We start from the raw sequence: 20,072 nt of genomic DNA on the forward strand, positions 1-20,072 counted from the left end.
CACAGCTCCTCGCGCTGCTGTTTCGTTTGAGTCCGTCCAATTGTTGAACGCCACAGTCCTGCTCACTGAGAGACGATAAACGCAGTGTTCCGTTGACGTTCGTGGAGCACATTCTATTTAGAGAGGCCTCCCCTCTCAGTTGGTGGCCCGCCACAGCGCCGTGCTCTTCTTCTCCGGGTGACCCGCGGACCCCGCTTTGAAGACTGCGGTCAATCGGGAGGCGCCAGCCGCTTCCCAAGGTAGGAGCGCGTGGCAGGATATGATAATACCGAGGTTGAATAGCAGTCAAATCTAGCGGCGCCATCTTCCTGTTCCAGCGATCGATCCCGGGTCCCCACTGACGTCGCGGCGGCCAGGTGCAGCGGCCGAGGTCAGCGTTCTGGAGCAGTTGAAGTGCAAGCCCACGCTGCTGTGGCTGACTGCGAAGCGCGCCCAAGCAAGACCGAAGCCAGGCTGCTCGAAGATTCGTCAGCGGCACATGTAAGACGCACAACCGTACCTAGAAGAACAATAGCGCACGTGGCGGTCCCAAGGGCACCCAGACAAACGGTGAAAAAGGGGACCAGCGAAAGCCCAAAAGTCAGCGAAACCCCGAAGTTTACTATCAAATTCGCGCGCGCTATGAATATACAGTATAACCGCTACTTCGGTCGCTCCATCACGGGCAGTCAGAGCTTGCTGCCACGGCGTTTGGTTGTAGTTGCATGAGGAGCAGTAGTTACCGCTTCGCCCTGCGTCGCCTCCCAGGTTAGAGACATGGTACGGGAATCGTGCTTAGTGAAGGTTGCGTTCAACGCGTGTTCTGTTAAACGCCGCTTGCTTCAACTTTGTGTTTAGTTGCACGTATACAAAAGGGGAAACATTTCGCTGGATTCGAACCGCAAAGGAGTTTCGCAATGTTTGGCTCGAATGTGCCTCAACTGAACAGGACCGGTGTTTGTTCGCCTGTGCCTTCTCCTGCTGCTCGTCCCCTCAGAGGTAGTTTCTAACAATTTTCTAGGGCTAGTCCGTGGAAAAAATTCAGGCCCGAACCCTTGCTATAGCGCCATTTTCAGTGTGAAGCAATAGCAGGATGCATGGAAAATTATGTTGCATATCCTCGTCATGGCGAGCAGAAAACCAACGGAAGAGAACTGAGCTTTGCGACCCAGAAGGCTGCATTGTGCTTGTCGCTAGAAAACCACCACATCGCCGTCTTAACGCTTCATAAAGACCCGTGGTTAAAAAAAAAAAAACGTTTTTTAAAATGAAGTATAACGCATTAGTCATGAAATTCTCCAGCATATGTCACTTATGCTTTTATCTCATGAACTGTAATTAATGAAAGCCTTCTGACAAAAGAACACCTCTACAAATTACAACCCACTGCATAAAAATCGAATAAAAATAGCTTCAGGAACATTTGAGGCATACGTGCCGCGGTCATTTCACAAAATCCCTGTGGATTGATTGCAGGGTTTAACTCGCCAACGCAACGCAGGCGATGGGGTGCGCCGTATTGAAGGGCACCGGATTAATTTTGACCACCTTGGGATCTCTAACGTGCGCCAGAATCTCGTACTGCTGAAAGGGCGGAAAACTGTTTCCCCGGGATTTCAAGACAAAGAATCTCGAATATAGTGCGAATAAAAGCCAATAAATGCTTCTAAAACGATTTGTAATGCTCGTTGCATAGTTCGGACTTATTTTTTTTACAGCAGAGCTGTCTATAGCTAGGATCAAGCAAATGGGAAAAATTCATCAAAATCCGAAAAAAGGTCCTAGGACCTCCATATATACAGTAGAATCTCGATAAACAGAAATCGCTTAAACGGAAGTACCTCTTAAACGGAACAGTTGCCGGTAAGTTGGTTGGGTGTGTATGCAGATAACGTTAAAAAACTCCCGGTAATCGGAACGAAAACTTCCGCGTCACCGTGTAAACGGAACCAGAATTGGAACTTCTTGTGATACCCATTGGCATGAGAATCAGCTTTTTACGGTTCCGGCGGTTTTTGTTTTTGTTTTTTCTTCCTCCGTGTTTCTTTTTTAGCCTCGTTGGCCTCGTGAACCTCGTCTCGTTAGTGGTCAGCCGTGTTAGCGCAACGAATGCAACATCGCAGGTCTTGTACCAGTCGTTAGGGTCTCGATTCAAGACGCCGAGGTTACACGGCTCAGCTCCTGCCGCCTAGTTCATGCCATCGTGGTGCTGCTATTCGCGCTTCATTACCGCTTCATTACCGCTTCATTACCGCGTTGCCGTCTTCTAAATTCGGTGGCTCGTAAGCACTGGCGAAGATGAAGCCTCTAGCCTCCGTAAAGATGCAGCTGCAAGGACTCAAACAAAAATAATTGATGCATTTTGTAGTGCACAGCGACTCATTGTTGCCAAATCAACTTTGTGAATGCTGTGCCTAAGCCTCTTGTAGTTTTTTTGCTTTCTGAAAAACTATCAGCTACATTCACCTTCTAGTGCTTAGAGTTCCATGAAACGCCATTAAGAGTGTGTACGCACATAAATTTGCACATTTGCACATCTTTCTCAGTAAACGGAACTCCTGTTAAACGGAACTATATTTTTCGGTCCCTTGAAGTTCCGTTTATCGAGAGTCTACTGTATTTTGATTGAGAATTCCTCATATCATCCCTAAAAAGATGTCTTCCAAGCAATGCGTTCGTGTTTGGAGGTGAAGCCGTCTTTAAGTGAATGGGTGAAAGCTTGGCCATCGCAAGCTGGCTTTCCGACATTGTGTCGCGCAGTGAAGCCGTCTATGGGGAGATTGATTGATTGATTGTAGGGTTTAACGCACCGACGCAACGCAGGCGATGAGGCGTGCCGTAGTGGAGGGCTCCGGAATAATTTTGACCACCTGGGGATCTTTAACGTGCGCCGAAATCTCGTACACACGGGCGTTTTTGCTTTTCGCCTCTATCAGAAAAGCGGCCGCCGCGGCCGGGAATCGAACCCGCGACCTCGTGCTCAGCAGCGCAACGCCTTAGCCACTGAGCCACCGCGGCGGGTCGTCTATGGGGAGAGTATTGTCCCAGCCCCAATTTATACTACTCTGCACACGCGACGCCTCTCTTCCTATAGTCATGAAATCAAGGATTGGACGGAAGTTTGTATGGTCGGGAAAACGCATGAGAGTTAAAAACTACCACCGACCTTGACTGTTTACAAAAACCAAAAAGGCATAACGGCTCCCGTATCGGAGCCTTGTTCGCAATGGTCGTGTGTACTCGAGTCATGCGTACTTCTGTGTACTCGAGTCACGTGTACTGCGATCGCCACGCGCGGTGTCTCTCTCCCCCTGACGTTGCGCAATGCCGCACGCTCTTCGGCGGCCACCTCTGTGGCGGATGTGTCATCAGTCTGCGACGTGGAGCTCGCACCACTATCCTTATAATTAAACATAGCAAATGCCGAATACAGCTAAACCCGAAACAGAAAATGCCACCAGGCCGCCAGCTTCACTGGACTTGGTGAAACGGCTCTGGACTTAGCACAGCACAAGTTTCTTAAATGTGAACTATGTAATGGAGACGAGCAGAGGCGCAGCCTTTGCTATTCGTCTCATCTGAGCTCAAGGCCGCTCGAAGCTACTGCATGGTCCACTGCTCCAAGATTGCCCTTCAGTGAACGAGGAAGTTGCCGCGGAGCACGGTCTGTCGCATGGCTTGCCACGTCGATGACCTCGATCCGCGCCTACATGTGCCGCCGGCTGCGTGACGGCGATTCAGCCGTTGCGCGGGAAGAAGCAATAAACCGGCCGTTTTCATTGGCAGCTGCGCAGCGATTCAAAGTCGCATACAGCCGCGATGCGGGTAGTGAAAACATTGCCGCCATTCTTGATATCGTCATGACGACGTCGAGGATAGTGTCGGCGCTGTGCGGTGAACAAAGGCACCGGCTGGGGTATAACTAGGGTTCTGCGCTTTCGGAGTTTATATTGGAGCAAATTCGGAGGGCATTGTTCGGAGTTTTTTTTTTTGCACATTCGGAGTTTTTCGGAGCGTCCTTTCAGAGTACAGAGAATTCAGAGTTTTTCGGATTATTAGTATCCTAGAGTATTGATCTTTGGGAAGTGCTCTGCACAACAATAAAAGAAATTGAACAGCAGAGAAATTTTTATCTAGTCTTGTCAAAACGTGGCCTACATTCACAATCTCTGCAATGTATGCCCAGATGTCCGTTACTCGTTTTTTCTACTTTGTTCCTAGGCTCTCTAGGTCGATTATTTAAGCAACGACTCGACTGACCAACGTACTGTCTGCCACACGATAAAGGAATCGAATATAGGAAATGAATATCGAACACAATCAAATAAGATTGTGAATGTAGGCCACATTTTGATATGACCAGCATTGTAGGCCGACACGAGGATCAGCTAACAAGAGAAATCATCGAGGCATACCAGATTGTTTCATTGAAAGACAAATGTGTCGGCACAACTTCCATAACACTGACAAAGAAAGAACTGAAATTCTTATCCAATCACTAATTTTGGCCTTCCTAAAGAGCCTTTTTAACGCGGGTGTTTGAACTGTCATCCTTTTTTTTTAGGTTTTTTAGTTTAGTTTAGGACTTTTTAGTTTTTAGTTTTTATTGTATTTGCTAGTGCTCCTCCCCTTCCCCTCTTTTCTTTCGTTCGCAGTGTACCATCCCGTATAAAACCGGGCGTCACAGTGAAAATAAACGAGTTGCTAGTAGCGCCGTGTCCCGTCCACTTCGTTCGTCCTTGTTCCTTTGCGCTTACTCAAACGTTCAATCTTTAGCGAAATGAGGTTAGAGAAGGGCGAATGAAACTCTAGAAAAATAACATATCCGGCAAAACGGCCAGAAGTGGAGTGGCAGGGAAGGTGAGAAGTGTTTGACCTTCGTTCGACTATTGTTGTGGGGAGAGTTCTTGTTTTTCTGCATAAGGGTCCAAAGCGACTCCCTTTTGTGAAGCTTGGGAACGTAACTGGAACGAACAAAAGTGGAAACTTGAAAATAGAATAGGAAAAGTTGTTCGAGGATGCCAGGAAAAGATAAAGGGTAGTCTGGTTTTCACAGGCGGCGGTCCCTGAATTCGGAGTTATTCGGATAAATCCGAATTCGCAAAAATTTTACCGGCGAGTGTTTTTCGGATTTTATCGGATTTATCCGAAAACGCAGAACCCTAGGTATAACTAATTGACACAAGACCCAATAAGGGTGAAACGAGAATACAAACGCGATGCGAGTAATGAAAATTTTGTTGCGCCATTCTTAATGTCGCCGTGACGTCATCGCGCCCCTTTGGCTTGTATATTGCAAGTTTCATTTGTGTGTTACTAAAACTAAGCCTAAGTTTTAACTTTTTTAAAGCGCCTCACCGACTGCAATATTAACCTCTTTAGGGAAGGGTATATAAGAATTGAGATCCGCTAACATAACGTGTGAAGCAAGATTACCGTGTTCGGGACGGATATAGTGACCTGCCCTATACTGCCTTGGTGTTGTGCGTTGTAGTATTCGTTGTAGGGACATCTGCTTCGTGTTAATGCATTTGTTATTCTGCCGGCTTTTACTGAAAGTCCGAAATACATTCAATATTGGACGTTCGAATGGACGTACGGAAGTTTTGAAACCGGACGTCTCACGGACGTACATGCTATGTTGATCGGCACTGAAATGGACGTCCAGTGGACATTGGACATCCGCTACAGGCGGAATGGAAGTACTTTGGACGGACGACGGACGTCAGGTGGTTGCATGAGGCCTATAGATAAGGACGAAGAGGCAAACGTTCTTGCCGGATGTAGATCTGTTTGGTTCCTCCGTAGGCGCACTACAAGGCAAAACCAAGTTTATGATGGCGACTTTAAGAGTCCGTGTAACGGCGGTGAAAAAATAACCAGGGCACCTAATCACTCATTATGATGTAGTTGCAGGTGGCGGAAGCATTAGTGTCCAGTTGCTGAACGTGTCCTCTCCTATTATTATCACCATTTTACCTTAGCACCTTTCCTTTTTACGTTTGCTGTAACTCGGCACCTATACTGCTCCCCTGAATCAGCAAGAGTCGACATTCGGGGTGAACGTCCTTTGCAACTCCCATAATTGCAACTTCCGTAACTATAATGTTCAAATTGCTCCCGTAGGCCTCAGTACAAACCTCTAACACATATTTCTATGTCGAAGGGCACAACGAATAGACTGTATACGGTCTAGTAAAGTACGCTGTTGGGCTAGTTGGTCGATCATTATTAACAGATGTATAGCGCAAAAAAGACGAAGGACAAAGAATTTCAAAGAATAACAAAGAATGACAAAGAAGGACAAAGAAAGTATCACGTAGGTTGTCTGTTATCATGTACGCTGTTGTTATAAATGTGTGCTTCTTTCAATAAACGAGTAGTTGCAAGTTAGCGCTTCGTCCTCGTGCATTCTTTGTCCTTCGTCTTTTTTGCGCTATACATCTGTTAATAATGTATACGGTCGCCTTGAGTCGGCGGGAGTCACACAACTGTGCAGGGGTTTGGGATGCATGATGGTGTCGCATACTAGAAGATCCTGGTTCCTATCCCACCTAGACCCACCTGATTTTGTTTTCAACTCCATTACTTAACATGACAGTTGTTGTGAACAGTTGCTGTTGGGTATTAGAGTTATACGTCGAATATATTATACGTATCAGTGATCAGATGTATAGAATCTGGCCACTCTTCTACCTGTTTTCTTTTTATCTGTCGGCCAATTTGTGTGCCATCTGTTGGCCAGGGACGCCAAATTTTTGATTTGCTGCATTGACTTAATGCTTAACTGAGGCTAAAGAGGTTCAGAATTTGACAACACTGCCATTGATATTACTTGATGTAGCCTCACGATTACGTTTGCAACTTGCAGACGGACTGCCCCAACGGCAAATGCACCGTCTCGTTCATCGGCCGCTGAAAGAGGCAGGGGCTGGGGGCGGAATCCCTGTGCAAGCCGACCGTGCATGCAGGCCTTGTTCCCCGGGCTGCCTTCTTCGTGGTTGTCCGGGGAGCTCGTGGAATCTCATCCAGCTGGGCACGGCAGCAGCCAGCAAGCCATCGCCGGTCGCCCAGTGGAGCGCAAGGGCGCCAGTTGTATGCCTACCCGCCCTGTGGAAAAACGACTAAGGTATACAGCACTGGCCGGCTGGTCGTTGCTTTGGCTTAGGGGAACCGTTGCCCTCCAGTGGTGTTCGTGGTTTCAGCGTTTCTGGACACTGCCTTATAACCCACGCGCGTGTACTTAGGAATGCTAAAGTATCTAGAAAATTGGCATAACTTTAAAAATTGGTGGTCGCTCACAAAGCCCCACTTTGTGGGCTGTATATCTGCAAGTCGGAGCATAGGGACAAGAGCGATGTGATTAGGTTTGCGCCTCGCAATCACTGAACATAAGCAATTATTTGCTTTCAAAAATCGCTAACGATTACTTAAATAGCCATCTCAGGAACCACTGCTTCTATGTCAAGTTCGTCATTAGGTTCAGGATAACATAAAACACCGCGTTAAGAAGCTTGGACAGAAGTTCGACCATAGGTTCCAACATGAAGTGGTGTTTTCAATTTCTTCAGGCGTGTGAATGTGCGGTTAATAACAAGATCTGGCTAGTTGCCCATCAGTCCCCCTTACGCAATTAGAGCGTAGTTCTTAAATTGTTAAATCAGAAGATAAATAATTCATAGACTTCCGCACAGATCGCGAAAGAAAGCATTATTCATAAAAATGTGCTTGTAAAAGAGGAGCTTTCGCAATTAAAATTGGTTTCTTGGATTCCGAAACTAGAACGCATGAAAATTTCCGAAAAAACTGAAAATTTATAGGCGGTGGTTGGCTTGATGGTTGTTGTTAGTTTAGCAATGCAAAGAAGGGCACCAGTAGCACTCGATTCATGTTTTACTATCGTAAGTATTTACAGAGGACGAATGACGAACACATACACAAGACGAGCGCAAACCATAACTGCTCCATTCACGAAACACAAATGGATTTATAGGAATTGGTGAGGGTGAGAACGAAAGCAAAAAAAGAAAATGTTCTTGTAAACCTCTCCAATAAGCCTAATCTCTCTGTGATAAACCGAGTTCATCTTGTACACGTCCTTTCATTTGTCCTCTGTAAACACCTAGCACGGTCAAACATGGCGTTATTAGGTGCCCATCAGCTTTCGAACACCATTTAAAAAATTTCGAACTGAAATAAGGCTTAGATTCTTATGATTCAGCCCCCATGTTTTTTTTTGTTTGGTTCAAGTAGTCAGAACGTCCGCCTCTTCCAAAATAGCTGTGTGAAAACATGGTTTCTTTTGTAGACATTGTCTAGAGTTACGTCTGACGAAACGGAAAATTGAAATTACTTTAAGTGCAAGAGTCAGACACCAGGAATAGCTTTCAAAGATACAGTGCACAACACCAACTGTGAAAACTTTAGGAGGAAAACACTTTGTAAAGAAACTTAAAACTCCCTCCGAAAACCTAAATGGGACTGACTGAGACGCGGGAATTGGAAAGTGTCGAGAACAAAGGTGCCAATAAAATTGGCATAAAGTAGTGGGTCAATTCAGAAAGTGACACAAAGACGTACATGCATGCAGCATGACACGTTTCGGTGGTACTTAACGAAAGGGAGCAGTTTGTTTGCTCCAAGCTACACCAGAGCACAAAGCAAAGCCAAGTCAAGCTCATGCCCATCAGGATCATCTTACTTCACCGCGCAGATGCACGCCGAACGAAGCCGACGACTTCCTCTTCAAGCAGCTGTACATCTTCAAGTACATCAACAAGAATGGCCCCCACCTTCAGGGATTCCTTCGATGCAGCGAGGGCCCTGCAGATTGCACGAGTCGGGAGCCAACACCAAGCAGGCAGCAACAGCATGCTCACCAGCGCAGTCTTCTTCAGGTTTAAATCATTGAAGTTTGTCAGGAAATTCAAGCTCACCATAGAGATGCCCGATTTTAGGCCGGGCATAGAAACTATTCATCAGCTGTCTCCGTCCTGGCCGCCCCTCTCAAGTTCTACTGGGTCATGCAGACTGAGCTTGTGATCTGCGCTGCACTTTTCTGCTACATTTCATTAATTTGAGGACACATGCCTCAGAACGAATTGCGTTCTTTTTATGCTGGCATTTGTATGTGCTAATAATGAAGTGTTTGCTACAATTCTTGTTTTTTTCCCTCGCAGTCTGTCCCAGAATACCGATATTATTATAATTGTTTCAAAGCAGTTCGTTAGAATACTTGCAAGTCAGTCGGTGAATATAATTTCCTATGGCACTGAAATACATGACACACCGAATGACACGCCAGCGCCGCAATCCACCGCAAGCACATTGAGCCTGTCATTGGGAGGAATGCGTCAAGGTAAAGCTCAGTGCCTGTGTACCTTGTTCCCAGTTGGTGGACAAACTTAGGCATAAGTTCGTACGCGACAACGGCAGTGAAAATTATCAGCACAGTTTATTGTACTCGCTATCATCATCACTGTCTTATTTATGTTCACTACAGAACTAAGGCACTTCTTATTGGCCTCAAATTACTCCTGGCCCGAACGAGTCTGCAGTTTTTCCTTTTCCACCACTTCTAGGCAATTTTTTATAAGGAACAATACAAATGTGTCACTGAATTTGTTTCCACTAAACCAACCTCATTATCACGTGCGCCACGCTAATGAGAGTCCGCACTACGCCAAAGCAGGTCACGAACAGTGGCTGTGATTGGACGCACGGAATTACCTAGGATCAAAGAAGAGCACACCCAAGCAATCTCGGTTTTCTGTGCAACAAATTTCCATTCTACTCAACAGTTCAAGCAGAAATCTGACAAAACCATAACTTTATAGATAGGCAATATATTACATACGAGTGCTGGAATGCGCGGGACAAAAGACGCCACAAATTTGGGATTCAAACGACCACACACAACACTCTTCTTTATTATTAGCAATACTCAACATTTGATGCTCAACATTTGATGCTCAACATCATAGCTGCATTGAGAAGGGTCCACATTGGAAAGAAATAAAGATGGGGCAAGAACAGAGAGACGTTTGAGGAAGATAGGTGGCAGGAGGGTACGAGACCCCCGGAGCTTGCAGGGCCGGACAGGGAGCTCCGTAGAGGCCCCCGAGTAATATGTGTGCGCCAGTAGAGGGCAAGGGGAGTAGCTCAAGACTGCTGATTTCCGCTGAGGACACGTGAGCGCCCCAGGAAACCTCGCCGAGGCACCGCCGCCCCGGAGCTCCCTTCCGTACGCTGCCGCAGCACTGTGAGAAAGAACCAAATTCATGTGCATCACCATTAACATCATCCACCACCATATGGCTGGCTGTAGTTAGAAGTTTGTGTGAGGGGGATTAAACAAACTGTCTCTCGGAACAAAGCCGTACCGAAAACATTCAGTACCCTTCCACTCTGCGAAGACGGATGGCAAGCAAAGCTGGACGCAGTCTTGTGCGTATATGAAACAAAACTTGTTTTTTTTGTAATTTGTCACTGAGCATGCTTCCACTATAGTTTTGCTAGTGAACAAACACGGGAACGTCTCTTTCCCTCCCGTTGAAGACCATGTATTGATAGCAGACTGGAGTTTTGCAGTATTTACAACTGCCCTCGGAGCTACTCAAATTTGACAAGTAAATTAAACTCAACGGCTGCTAGAGTTGTCTTAGCAACCAATTCTCACATAATTTGTTTAAGGATAGTTTTGATAAAACGAAATTTACAGCCGTTTGTAACCATGCAAACTCCCTTCTAGACACCCATTTGTCGACAACAGATGAGGAATATGTAATTTTACAGCTTCACTCTGAACTAAGTACGGCAAGGAAATGAAACTCAGAGCAACAATAGAGAGAGAGAGTGAAATAACATTTATTTGTCCAACATGGTTTTGAAGCAAAGGAGGTGGAGCCTCTTCACCCCCCTCAGACAGCAGCCAGAAGTCTTTGGGCTCCGGTGGCGTCTTCGGCCATTTGAACAACCCGGATCTGTACGTCCGGATCGGAGCTGCGCAGAACGGTCTCCCACTGTTCCTCGGTCTTAATTAATAGTAAAGCCCCTAACGAATTCTTATTCTGGGGACATTCCCAGGTAATATGGCACAGGTCTGCCCAGCCCGGACATAGCTTACATTCGCCCGTGTAGAGCCCCGGGTAACAATGGCTGTACAGGACCGGATTGGGGAATGTATTTGTCTGTAAGAGGCGCCATGCTACAGACTACCATTTGTTGAGAGTACAGTGACGGGGAGGATACTTAACCCGTTCCAATCTGTAATGATTAATTATGTCTCTGTACGAGACCATGCGGTCCTTCCCCATCCCAGCGCGCGAGAAGTGCTCAGATGTTTCTTCGACGCGATCGGCTCGGTTAGCCTAACCTCGAGCCGCGTCGTGAGCGTTCTCGTTACCGGGAAGAGAAGAGTGTGCTGGCAGCCACACAATTTGGACCTGTCTCCGGTCTTTGAAGCCGACCAGAATTCTCAGTGCCTCGGACGAGATCCGTCCCTTTGCGAAATTCCGAATTGCAGTTTTAGAGTCGCTGACAATAAATTTAGCTTTCGTGGAGGCCATCGCCATCGCAATGGCGAGCCTCTTATGCCGCATCCGGCGACGACGTCAGTATCGTGCCGCTAGTTACGGAATTGCCGTTGCAATCGATAGCTACCACGGACATGGCGTCGCGGGCTGCGTATTCCGCGGAGTCCACGTAGACCACGTTCTCGGAGTTTTTGAATCTCTTTTGTAAGGCTTTCGCTCTTTCGCATCTTCTTTCTTTGTTATGTTCGGGATGCGTATTCCTTGGTATAGGAGGGACGTGTATGCATTCCCATACTTCACATGGAATCTCGCGTTCGGTGCCGAATTGAAATTTGTGCCGAATGCCTAGAGTCATTAAAATATGACGGCCAGTCGAGGTCTTTGTGAGTCTCTAGCTGGGAAACTCTGTGCGCCTCTATTAGTTCCTCCAATGTGTTATGAATTCCTAACGCCTCTAAACGTTTGTTGGACGTGGTAGCTGGTATCCCGAGAGCTTGTTTGTATGATTTCCTGATCATGTTATAATTTTGATCTTTTCTTCCGCACTTAGTCTCAGGAAAGGTGTTACGTGCGCTATGCGACTCGGGACGAACGCTTGTACTAGCCTAATCAAATTGCTCTCCTTCATTCCATGATGTCTGCTTGCTATTCTGGAAATCAGTCTGGAGGTTTGATGGACGCTTTTTCCCAAAGCTTTAATGGTTTCAGTATTTTGTCCGTTCGCCGGAATTCTCAAGCCGAGAATCCTGATACTCGTCACAACTGGATTGAGATTACCATCAGCGAAAAGCTCGATTTTGGGGACTTCCAAGGCACGGTTGCGTCCTCTCATCGTGGGTTGGTAAAGCAACAACTCGGATTTTTGCGGAGAGCACGCTAGACCTCTCGGCTTCACGTATGTTTCGATTGCGTCGATCGCTGCCTGAAGAATATCCTGAATTCGACCATCACTACCTCCGGTGACCCAGAGGGTGATGTCATCAGCGTAAAGGTGATTCAAGCCTTCTATCCGATCTAGTATTTCAGGAAGCCCAATCATGGTGATATTAAAAAGAAATGGTGACAGGACGGAACTTTGCGGTGTTCCCCGGCTACCCAATTCTATGTTCTCTGATCTGACCCCTCCGATAGTTATATGAGCTTTCTGGTCGGAGAGAGTCTTTTATGTAATCGTAAGTTCTTTAGTAAGTTTTCTAGGACGGCCTCGTGAGCGATGTTATCGAAGGCCTTTGTTAAGTACAGTCCCAAAATTGCTTTAGTGTCTAGGGACGAGCTCTCGTCTCCATCTAGAATCTGATGTTTGAGGCGTAGCATTACGTCCTGGGTAGACAATTTGAGTCTAAACCCTATCATGGTGTGAGGGAAGAGCCCTCTGTCCTCCATGTAGGCGTTCAGTCTAGTGAGGATGACGTGGCGTGCTCCATCAGCTTGCCGACGCACAACGTCACTGAGATGGGGCTCAAGTTTTCCAATTGTAATAGCTATCCAGGCTTTAGAATCATGACCACTGGGGCAGTCTTCCATTGCCGCGGGATGATACCCCTTTCCCAGCATACATTAATGTACTTCGTCAAGGCTTTTATTGATTCGTCGTCGAGAGTCGTCTTCCGCCCACACGTATAAACTCGAAATGTTCTCCTACAGACCAAAAAGCAAGTGGTCAACCACCTCAGTAAAACTAATCCAAGCGCCACCTTACTCTTCGAAGTTAAGGGCGCGTTTGAAAATGTCTCACATAAAGCCATATTAAAAGGACTTTGACAAAATCCAAAATGCAGCGCCTCCACATACAACTGTGTGCGGGCATTTCTTACCGACTGCACAGCCACTCTTCGCACCGCACCATTTCGCTCCGACACGTTTGACCCACCTCCCAAAGGAAGACCACAAGGCTCAGTTATTTCACCCCTACTCTTCAATACCGCTTTCCTCAACTGTCGTGAGGTAGAGGGGGAAAAGACACTGGGGGACGTGTGCCGTACGAGGCTTATAGTGGAAAAGAAGAGAAGGAAGAGAGGGATGAGTGTGTTCCAGTAACTAAAAGACCATCATCATCAGCACAAGATAAACAGCGAATGATCGGGTTCCATGGAGAGTATGACGTAGGAGGAGGTGACAAGTGGTGGAGCCAAAGTGGACAGACAGACAGACATTGAACTTTATTAGGTCCGGAAGGTCAAACCTAGCGGCCCAGAGGACCGTCTAGAGTAGACGCGGGCCGCACCTGCGCGGGTGGCGGGAGGTTTAGGACCTCCGCCCTAACGCAGGCCTTCTGGACAGCCCGGAGTTGTGTGAAGTAATCTTCGCTGTGGAGCGCCATGGTCCATTCTTCCTCTGTGATGAGTTCGGCGTCCTCTTGTAACGCCGGGCACTGCCATAGCATATGGTCTAAGTTACAGTAAGCTGCGTCGCAGAGAGGACAGTGAGGGTCAATTTCCGGGTGAAATAAGCTAAACCGGCTCCTGGTTGGGAAGGAACCGGTCTGAAGCATTCTAAAGGCTGCTGACTGTGGGTGTGTGAGAGCAGGGTGGGCCAGCGGGAGTGTTCTTCGCGTAAGTTGGTAGTGTGTGACTACCTCGTTCAACGTGAGTAATGCGTCTCGGAACTCTCTGGGGGCCTCGGGAGCTCGGCCTGTTCGATCGGCGCGGCTGACGGTTTCTCGCGCGCGATCGTGAGCGAACTCGTTGGCGTTGGGGAGGGTGTCGTGGACTCCGTGGCCCATGTGGGCCGGGAACCATGTGATGTTATGGAACGTCTCTTGTTTTCTTCCCTGTAGAATCCTGGCTGCCTCTTTGGCAATAGTTCCTTTGAGGAAACCTCTTGCCGCCGAGTGGGAGTCCGTGTAGATTTGCTTAAACCGGGTTTCCGTCATGGCGATAGATAAGGCGATTTGTTCGGCCGTAGTGGCCTTTGGTGCATAGAAGGACGCCGAGGTGACGAGGTTTCCTTTGACATCCACCGCTGCCATGCCAAACCTGTCCGAGCGGCCGTACTGGGCGACATCCACGAACAGAGCTTTGGCCGATCCTGTATTTGCGAGCTGTAAGATGGTTCGGGCCCTGGCTCGCCTTCTCCCCTCGTTATATTGGGGATGTACATTCCTCGGTAACGGGTCTACCTGGAACGTTTCCCTCACCGTTACGGGGATCTGTGCAGTGTGATCCACAAAATCTTCGTTCAGGTAGCCGATGTCTCCAAGAATCTTCCTGCCGGCCTTGGTGGAAAGCAGCCTCTGTTCTTGCGCGGTTCTTTGCGCTTCTGCGATTTCGACCAGTGAATTGTGGATGCCCAGTTGTTCCAACTTTTCCGTGCTTGCGGATAAGGGGATACCGAGCACCCTCTTTATGCTCTTCCTCATGAGCGTATCGACTTTACTCTCTTCCGTGCGGGACCAGTCGAGGGCACCCGCCACGTAGTTAATGTGGCTCATTAGGAACGCGTTGTACAGTCGCAGGAGGTTGCGCTCGGAGAGGCCACCCCTGCGGTTGGAGACGCGCATCATGAGTCGGATCGTCGCTTCCGTTTTACTGGTCAGGTTCTCGATGGTCTTGGTGTTGTTCCCTCGACTTTGAATGAGGATACCGAGTATCCTTATGACATCAACCTTCGGTATGACGGAGCCGTCTCTCGTGCACAGCTCGATGGCCGCTTGATTGGGGTGCGGTTGCCCCGCTCCGCCCTTACGGTTGGACCGGTATAACAGGAGTTCCGACTTGCCCGGCGACAGTTTTAGTCCCGTGTCCTGAAGGTACTCTTCTGTGATGTCTAGCGCCGTTTGCACGGCTTCTTCCGTCTGAGCTTCCGAACCACCACGGCTCCAGACCGTGATGTCGTTCGCATACAGAGCGTGATTGATTCCGGGGATACGTCCCAGCTCGAGGGACAGGTCCCGCATAACGAGATTGAAGAGCAGCGGAGACAGTACTGCTCTCTGCGGGGTGCCCCTCGGACCGAGTCCGTACTCCTTCGACCGCACCTGGCCGAGTTTGAAGAAGGCCGTGCGGTCCCTGAGGAAGGATCTTATGTATGAGTGAAAGTTTCTGCCGAGGTTAAGTTTCGATATCATCTTCAACACGTATTGGTGACGAATCGTGTCGAAGGCTTTTGTGAGGTCGAGGGCTAGGATTCCCCTGACATCTCTCGAATGCACTTCCAGGACTTGGTTCTTGAGAAGCAACATGACGTCTTGCGTGGACAGTCCGGGTCTAAAGCCGACCATGTTGTGCGGGAAGATCTCTTCTTGCTCGATGTGACGTGAGATCCTTGCATTGACCACGCGTTCAACGACTTTGCTGACACAAGAGGTCAGCGAGATCGGTCTCATGTTCTCGGGCTCTAGGGGCTTACCCGGTTTGGGAATCATGACGACCGTTGCTTCTTTCCAGCTTTTGGGAACTTGGCCAGTTGTCCAGACCTTGTTCGCTTCTTCCGTGAGGGTCTTGACCGATTTGGCGTCGAGGTTACGCAGCATGCGGTTCGTGACACCATCAGGCCCCGGGGCAGAACGGCTGTTCAGCTCTTGCAGAGCCGCCCAGACGTCCTGCTCTGTGATGGGGCCGTCAAGAACCTCGTTCTCTTCTCCTTGGTATTCGGGGTAGTCTTGGTCTGAGCTTTGACCCACAGTGAGGTAGATGCTAGCTAATTTATCGAAAATATTTTCGTCCGTCATGCCCGACGTTCGCAGGTTGTGCATGAGTTTGTCGAGTGCGAGTTGTTGATTGCCTTTACACTGTTTGTCGTCGATGAGCTTCTTGAGTAGATTCCACTTTCCACCCATACGCATGCGACCGTCTGTGAGGGCGCAGATCTCGTCCCATTTGAGTGTGAGTGCGTGTTCCTCTATCTTGCGGTTGAGTTCCGCAGTCTTCTTCCTCAGTCGTCTATTGAGTCGTTGCTTGTGCCATCTTGCTTGAATTGAATTTCTTGCTTCAAGCAGATTCGCCAGTCTGGCGTCCATCTGCGTGATATTTGGTGGGGCTTCGACGGTTTTGGTGGCGGCCGCGACATCCGTCTTAAGCCTGTCGAGAAGATCCTGCAGTGTCTTGTATTCGGTTTGGTCTTCCTTACGGATCCTGCGAAACGCGTCCCAATCAACGATTTTGTGTTGCCTGGGCTTTTGCGCTTCCATCTGAAGGGTAGTGGCCAAGATGTAATGGTCACTGCCTAAGTTTTCTAGGGTATTGCGCCAGGTCGCTTCTTGAATGTTCTTTATGAAGGTTAGGTCCGGTGTTGCATCTCTTGTCACGGACGTCCCAATCCGCGTAGGGAATTGGGGGTCCGTGATCAAGTTAAACGAGCAGTCCATGACCGCCTGTAGGAGCCTAGAACCCTTCTTTTGCACCGTTGTTTTCTGGTAACCCCAGGCCTCGTGCGCCGCGTTGAAATCCCCTGCCATAACAATGGGGACGTCCCTCGCTAGCGTTGCCGCCTTGGAGATTAACGTGTTGAAAGATTGTTTATAGTCAGACGGGGAGTCGTAAACGTTGAGAATGAAAAGCCGTGCGCTCCACTTGACATTGGGGACAATTTCGATCATGATGTGTTCGAGCTTGGCCGAATTGATTTTGAGCACGTGCTCTTGGAATGAAACTTGCGTAGATACGAGCGTGGCAAGTCCTCTCTTTCCTTGCTCTCTAGCCGCGACGACTCGATATCCTGGAATTGTAAGGGTTTCGCAGAGCGTTTCTTGTAGGAGGATTACCTGGGGTTTCTCGGGTTGCGATTCTAAATATTGCTGTAATGTGGCTCTTCTTTGCTTGAAACTAGCGCAGTTCCACTGCCAGATGTGAAAGTTCTTTGTTTTACTGGCCATTGCAGGGTCCGTTTGGGTTTGGGCATATCGCCGAGTGAGGTAATCCTGTTGCTCCGTTAGATTGTGCAGCATTAGTTGGTATATGTGCCGCCAAGCCGATGCAGAGAAGGCAGCGGACCGAGCGGTAGGGTTGAGGCGGCAGGAGGCGTCGGAAGAGCCAGAGCGAGTTCCACCCGGCAGCGGTGTGGCACTTCGGCTGGGGCATCCAGACGGCATCGGACCGTCGGCACCTGACTCGACGTCTACCGGCACGCCGCCACCACACGATCCTGGAACGCGTCCTGGCGAGAGCGGGTCGCCAGAACCCAGCTGCAAGGAGGGGCGGCATTCGAGTGGCCGCCGCGAGCTTGATCGGGAGGCAGCCCAAGAAAACAGTGCCTCAAGCATACTGTGCAACCCGGTATCAGCGGAACGTCAGCGCTATGGCGCAATGCGTTTCAACGACGTCGTCGTCTCATCGACAAGCGTCGCTCTCAGAGTCACCCAAGCAACACAGAGACACGTCAGCCCGCTAGGACTAATTGTGAACGCCAATTGTTTCACCAAGGAATAGGACGGCTATTTATTGAGATCACTGAAATTCGGAAATAATATCATTTAGAGGAACATTTTAGTATCTAGTATTACGTTTGCATGAGCATTGTGTGTTTTTGTGTTCTGATATTTTTTCTATACTTTAGTTCTGCTATTCTTAGGGTTCTTTTTGGGAAGTTTGTCTACACTGTATTTTCTTTAGCTTGGTTTTCCTGTTTTAGCTAGTATAAACTATTTTATGAGCAAAAGAGCCTTTGCCTGATTCATTCCAAGTACAGTGAGACACGTGACGTATACCTTTTACCTCTCGTTCAAACCATTCCTGGTCTTCCCCATGCCCTATACGCTGACAATTGGACAACCACCGGACAACCACCGGATGTCATGGCACACAACTCGATACACTTTAACTAGTCATCGACACCATCCTCGCATATCTACGATATCGAGGCGTCATCTGTGCCACCAGAAAGTCTGCACTCCCCATTCTCCGCTACCGCACCTGTTCGCGACCTACAGTTCCCACACCCGACTCTGCATTAACAGACGAATCTATACCATTCGTACACACAGTGCCGAATTCCATAAAGGTGAATTCGACGCTGCAGTTCTACCCCAGCTACAAGCCACTATCACCCAACTCGCCTACCTCATAACCAGCGCCGAAGCATAAAAAAGATGGAACAATACGACTAATACAAGTAGTTTTACTCAGCCGCACTTCGTATGACACCAAGTACAGAGCCCTGAAACCCAGAGAAGGAGATGAAGTCGACGAGGAAATTTGTTGGATATGGACGCGGGGTTTATTGAGCAATGTCGTGAACGCGTTTAGGATTTTATTAGTTAGGTTTTCCTGGCAGTATGCAATGCGAAAGCGTTTGTGTAAAAATATGATTGATGTGTGTCGACCTGTTTCGGTGAATCATCACTTGTATACAGTAGGTACAAAAAAGAATGACAAAAAAGTGAAATAAATGTTATAACGTTCATCCGTTAAAGGGACCATGCAACACTTTCGATAAACACTTTCACTCTTTCCTTCACGTCTGGAACCACTGCGAAAGCTATTGTTGCCACCATCACGGAGCGCCGCTGCGGGATTTGCTCGTCGCACCAGATACGCCTTCCATTTCTGCTTTATTTTTGTGGGTGTTTTTGAAGTTGCTATCGAAAAGCCTTCATTGAACTGCAGGAAAACCAGCCAACAGCCGCCACATCGCCTCAGTGGCGTAATTCGAGCCATCGAAGAACGTCAAGACCGGTAAAGAGGGAAAAATCTTTTGAGCGAGTTTACAAGTTAGCTGACGGGCATAGAGCAGAAATTTTTGGCTGAGGTACTCTGCGACCGCTTAATCTAAATACTGGGTGTGTTGGTTGACTACGTTCTGCAAGACTTTAAGATTTCAAAAAAAGTTGAAAAAAGTGTGGCAGGGTCCATTTAAATATTTCTTCTTCATGCTTTATAGGAAGACAATACCAGTAAAACCCTGGCTACAACAAAAAAATTGGCCGCGTATCTGCTCCTTTCGTTGCAAATGTCTAGGATAGACGGAAGTCGACTGGCGCCCCTGGCAAGTAAATGCCTCCCTTCTCTTTCCCGCTCACCTCTCATGCTGTTCCTCCCCCTTCTCGTTCCTCCCAAGATAACACGCTAGAGGTTTGCTCAAGTCAATTTAAGTTTACCGCGTTCCACTGCTCCAAGTCGGATGCCTCGATTATAGCGCTACTGTACGGCTGAGACGCGCGTGAATTAAAGCACCCTACTACAACATTCATAGAACCACGTTGCCCTACTTTACGAGCGTCCAAGCGGAACGTTCATTCATTCATTCATTCATTCATTCATTCATTCATTCATTCATTCATTCATTCATTCATTCATTTTATTTGTACGTGCCCACCAACAGCGCGTGGCTTTAGACGGAGGCGCACAAAATAAAAAAAAGGAATTAAAAGAAAAAAACCCTTCAAAACAGAAGAAACAAGAATACCAATACTGAGACACTATAAATTCGCAAGAGCTAGTTGAAATGCCGTCATACTATTGTTAAAAAACATCAACATTATTTGACCCCACACCATTATACAAATGAAACAGTCGTTGCATAGGGGAACAAACTTTGGTTGTTCCAAACACATTGAATTCTCGAAATGGCTTATAAGTCACCCGCAAGTGTATTGACGAAGTCAAACTCTGGCCCTCAGTCACA

The 20,072-nt window shown here is 47.9% G+C and overlaps 1 protein-coding gene across 1 annotated transcript; it reads left to right on the top strand.

The window, feature by feature from the left end:
• The first annotated feature begins 326 nt into the window (after positions 1–326).
• On the top strand, positions 327–9,091 carry LOC144151926 (uncharacterized). The gene is made up of 3 exons (XM_077683095.1): positions 327–480; positions 6,851–7,108; positions 8,693–9,091. Exons 2-3 carry the CDS (start codon positions 6,945–6,947, stop codon positions 8,880–8,882), a joined length of 354 nt encoding a protein of 117 aa, XP_077539221.1. The 5' UTR covers positions 327–480; positions 6,851–6,944; the 3' UTR covers positions 8,883–9,091.
• The last annotated feature ends 10,981 nt before the right edge of the window (positions 9,092–20,072 follow it).

The sequence above is a fragment of the Haemaphysalis longicornis genome, unplaced genomic scaffold (assembly GCF_048455015.1).
Source record: "Haemaphysalis longicornis isolate Haplotype H1 unplaced genomic scaffold, Haemaphysalis longicornis Haplotype H1 scaffold_9, whole genome shotgun sequence".
In the NCBI taxonomy this organism is placed as follows: Eukaryota; Metazoa; Arthropoda; class Arachnida; order Ixodida; family Ixodidae; genus Haemaphysalis; species Haemaphysalis longicornis.

Excerpts from the sequence above, each read along its gene's own strand:
- LOC144151926 (XM_077683095.1), top strand. The coding sequence starts at position 6,945 with ATGCAGGCCTTGTTCCCCGGGCTGCCTTCTTCGTGGTTGTCCGGGGAG. Across the intron at positions 7,109-8,692 it reads CCTGTGGAAAAACGACTAAG|ATGCACGCCGAACGAAGCCG; the intron begins GTATACAGCACT and ends TTCACCGCGCAG.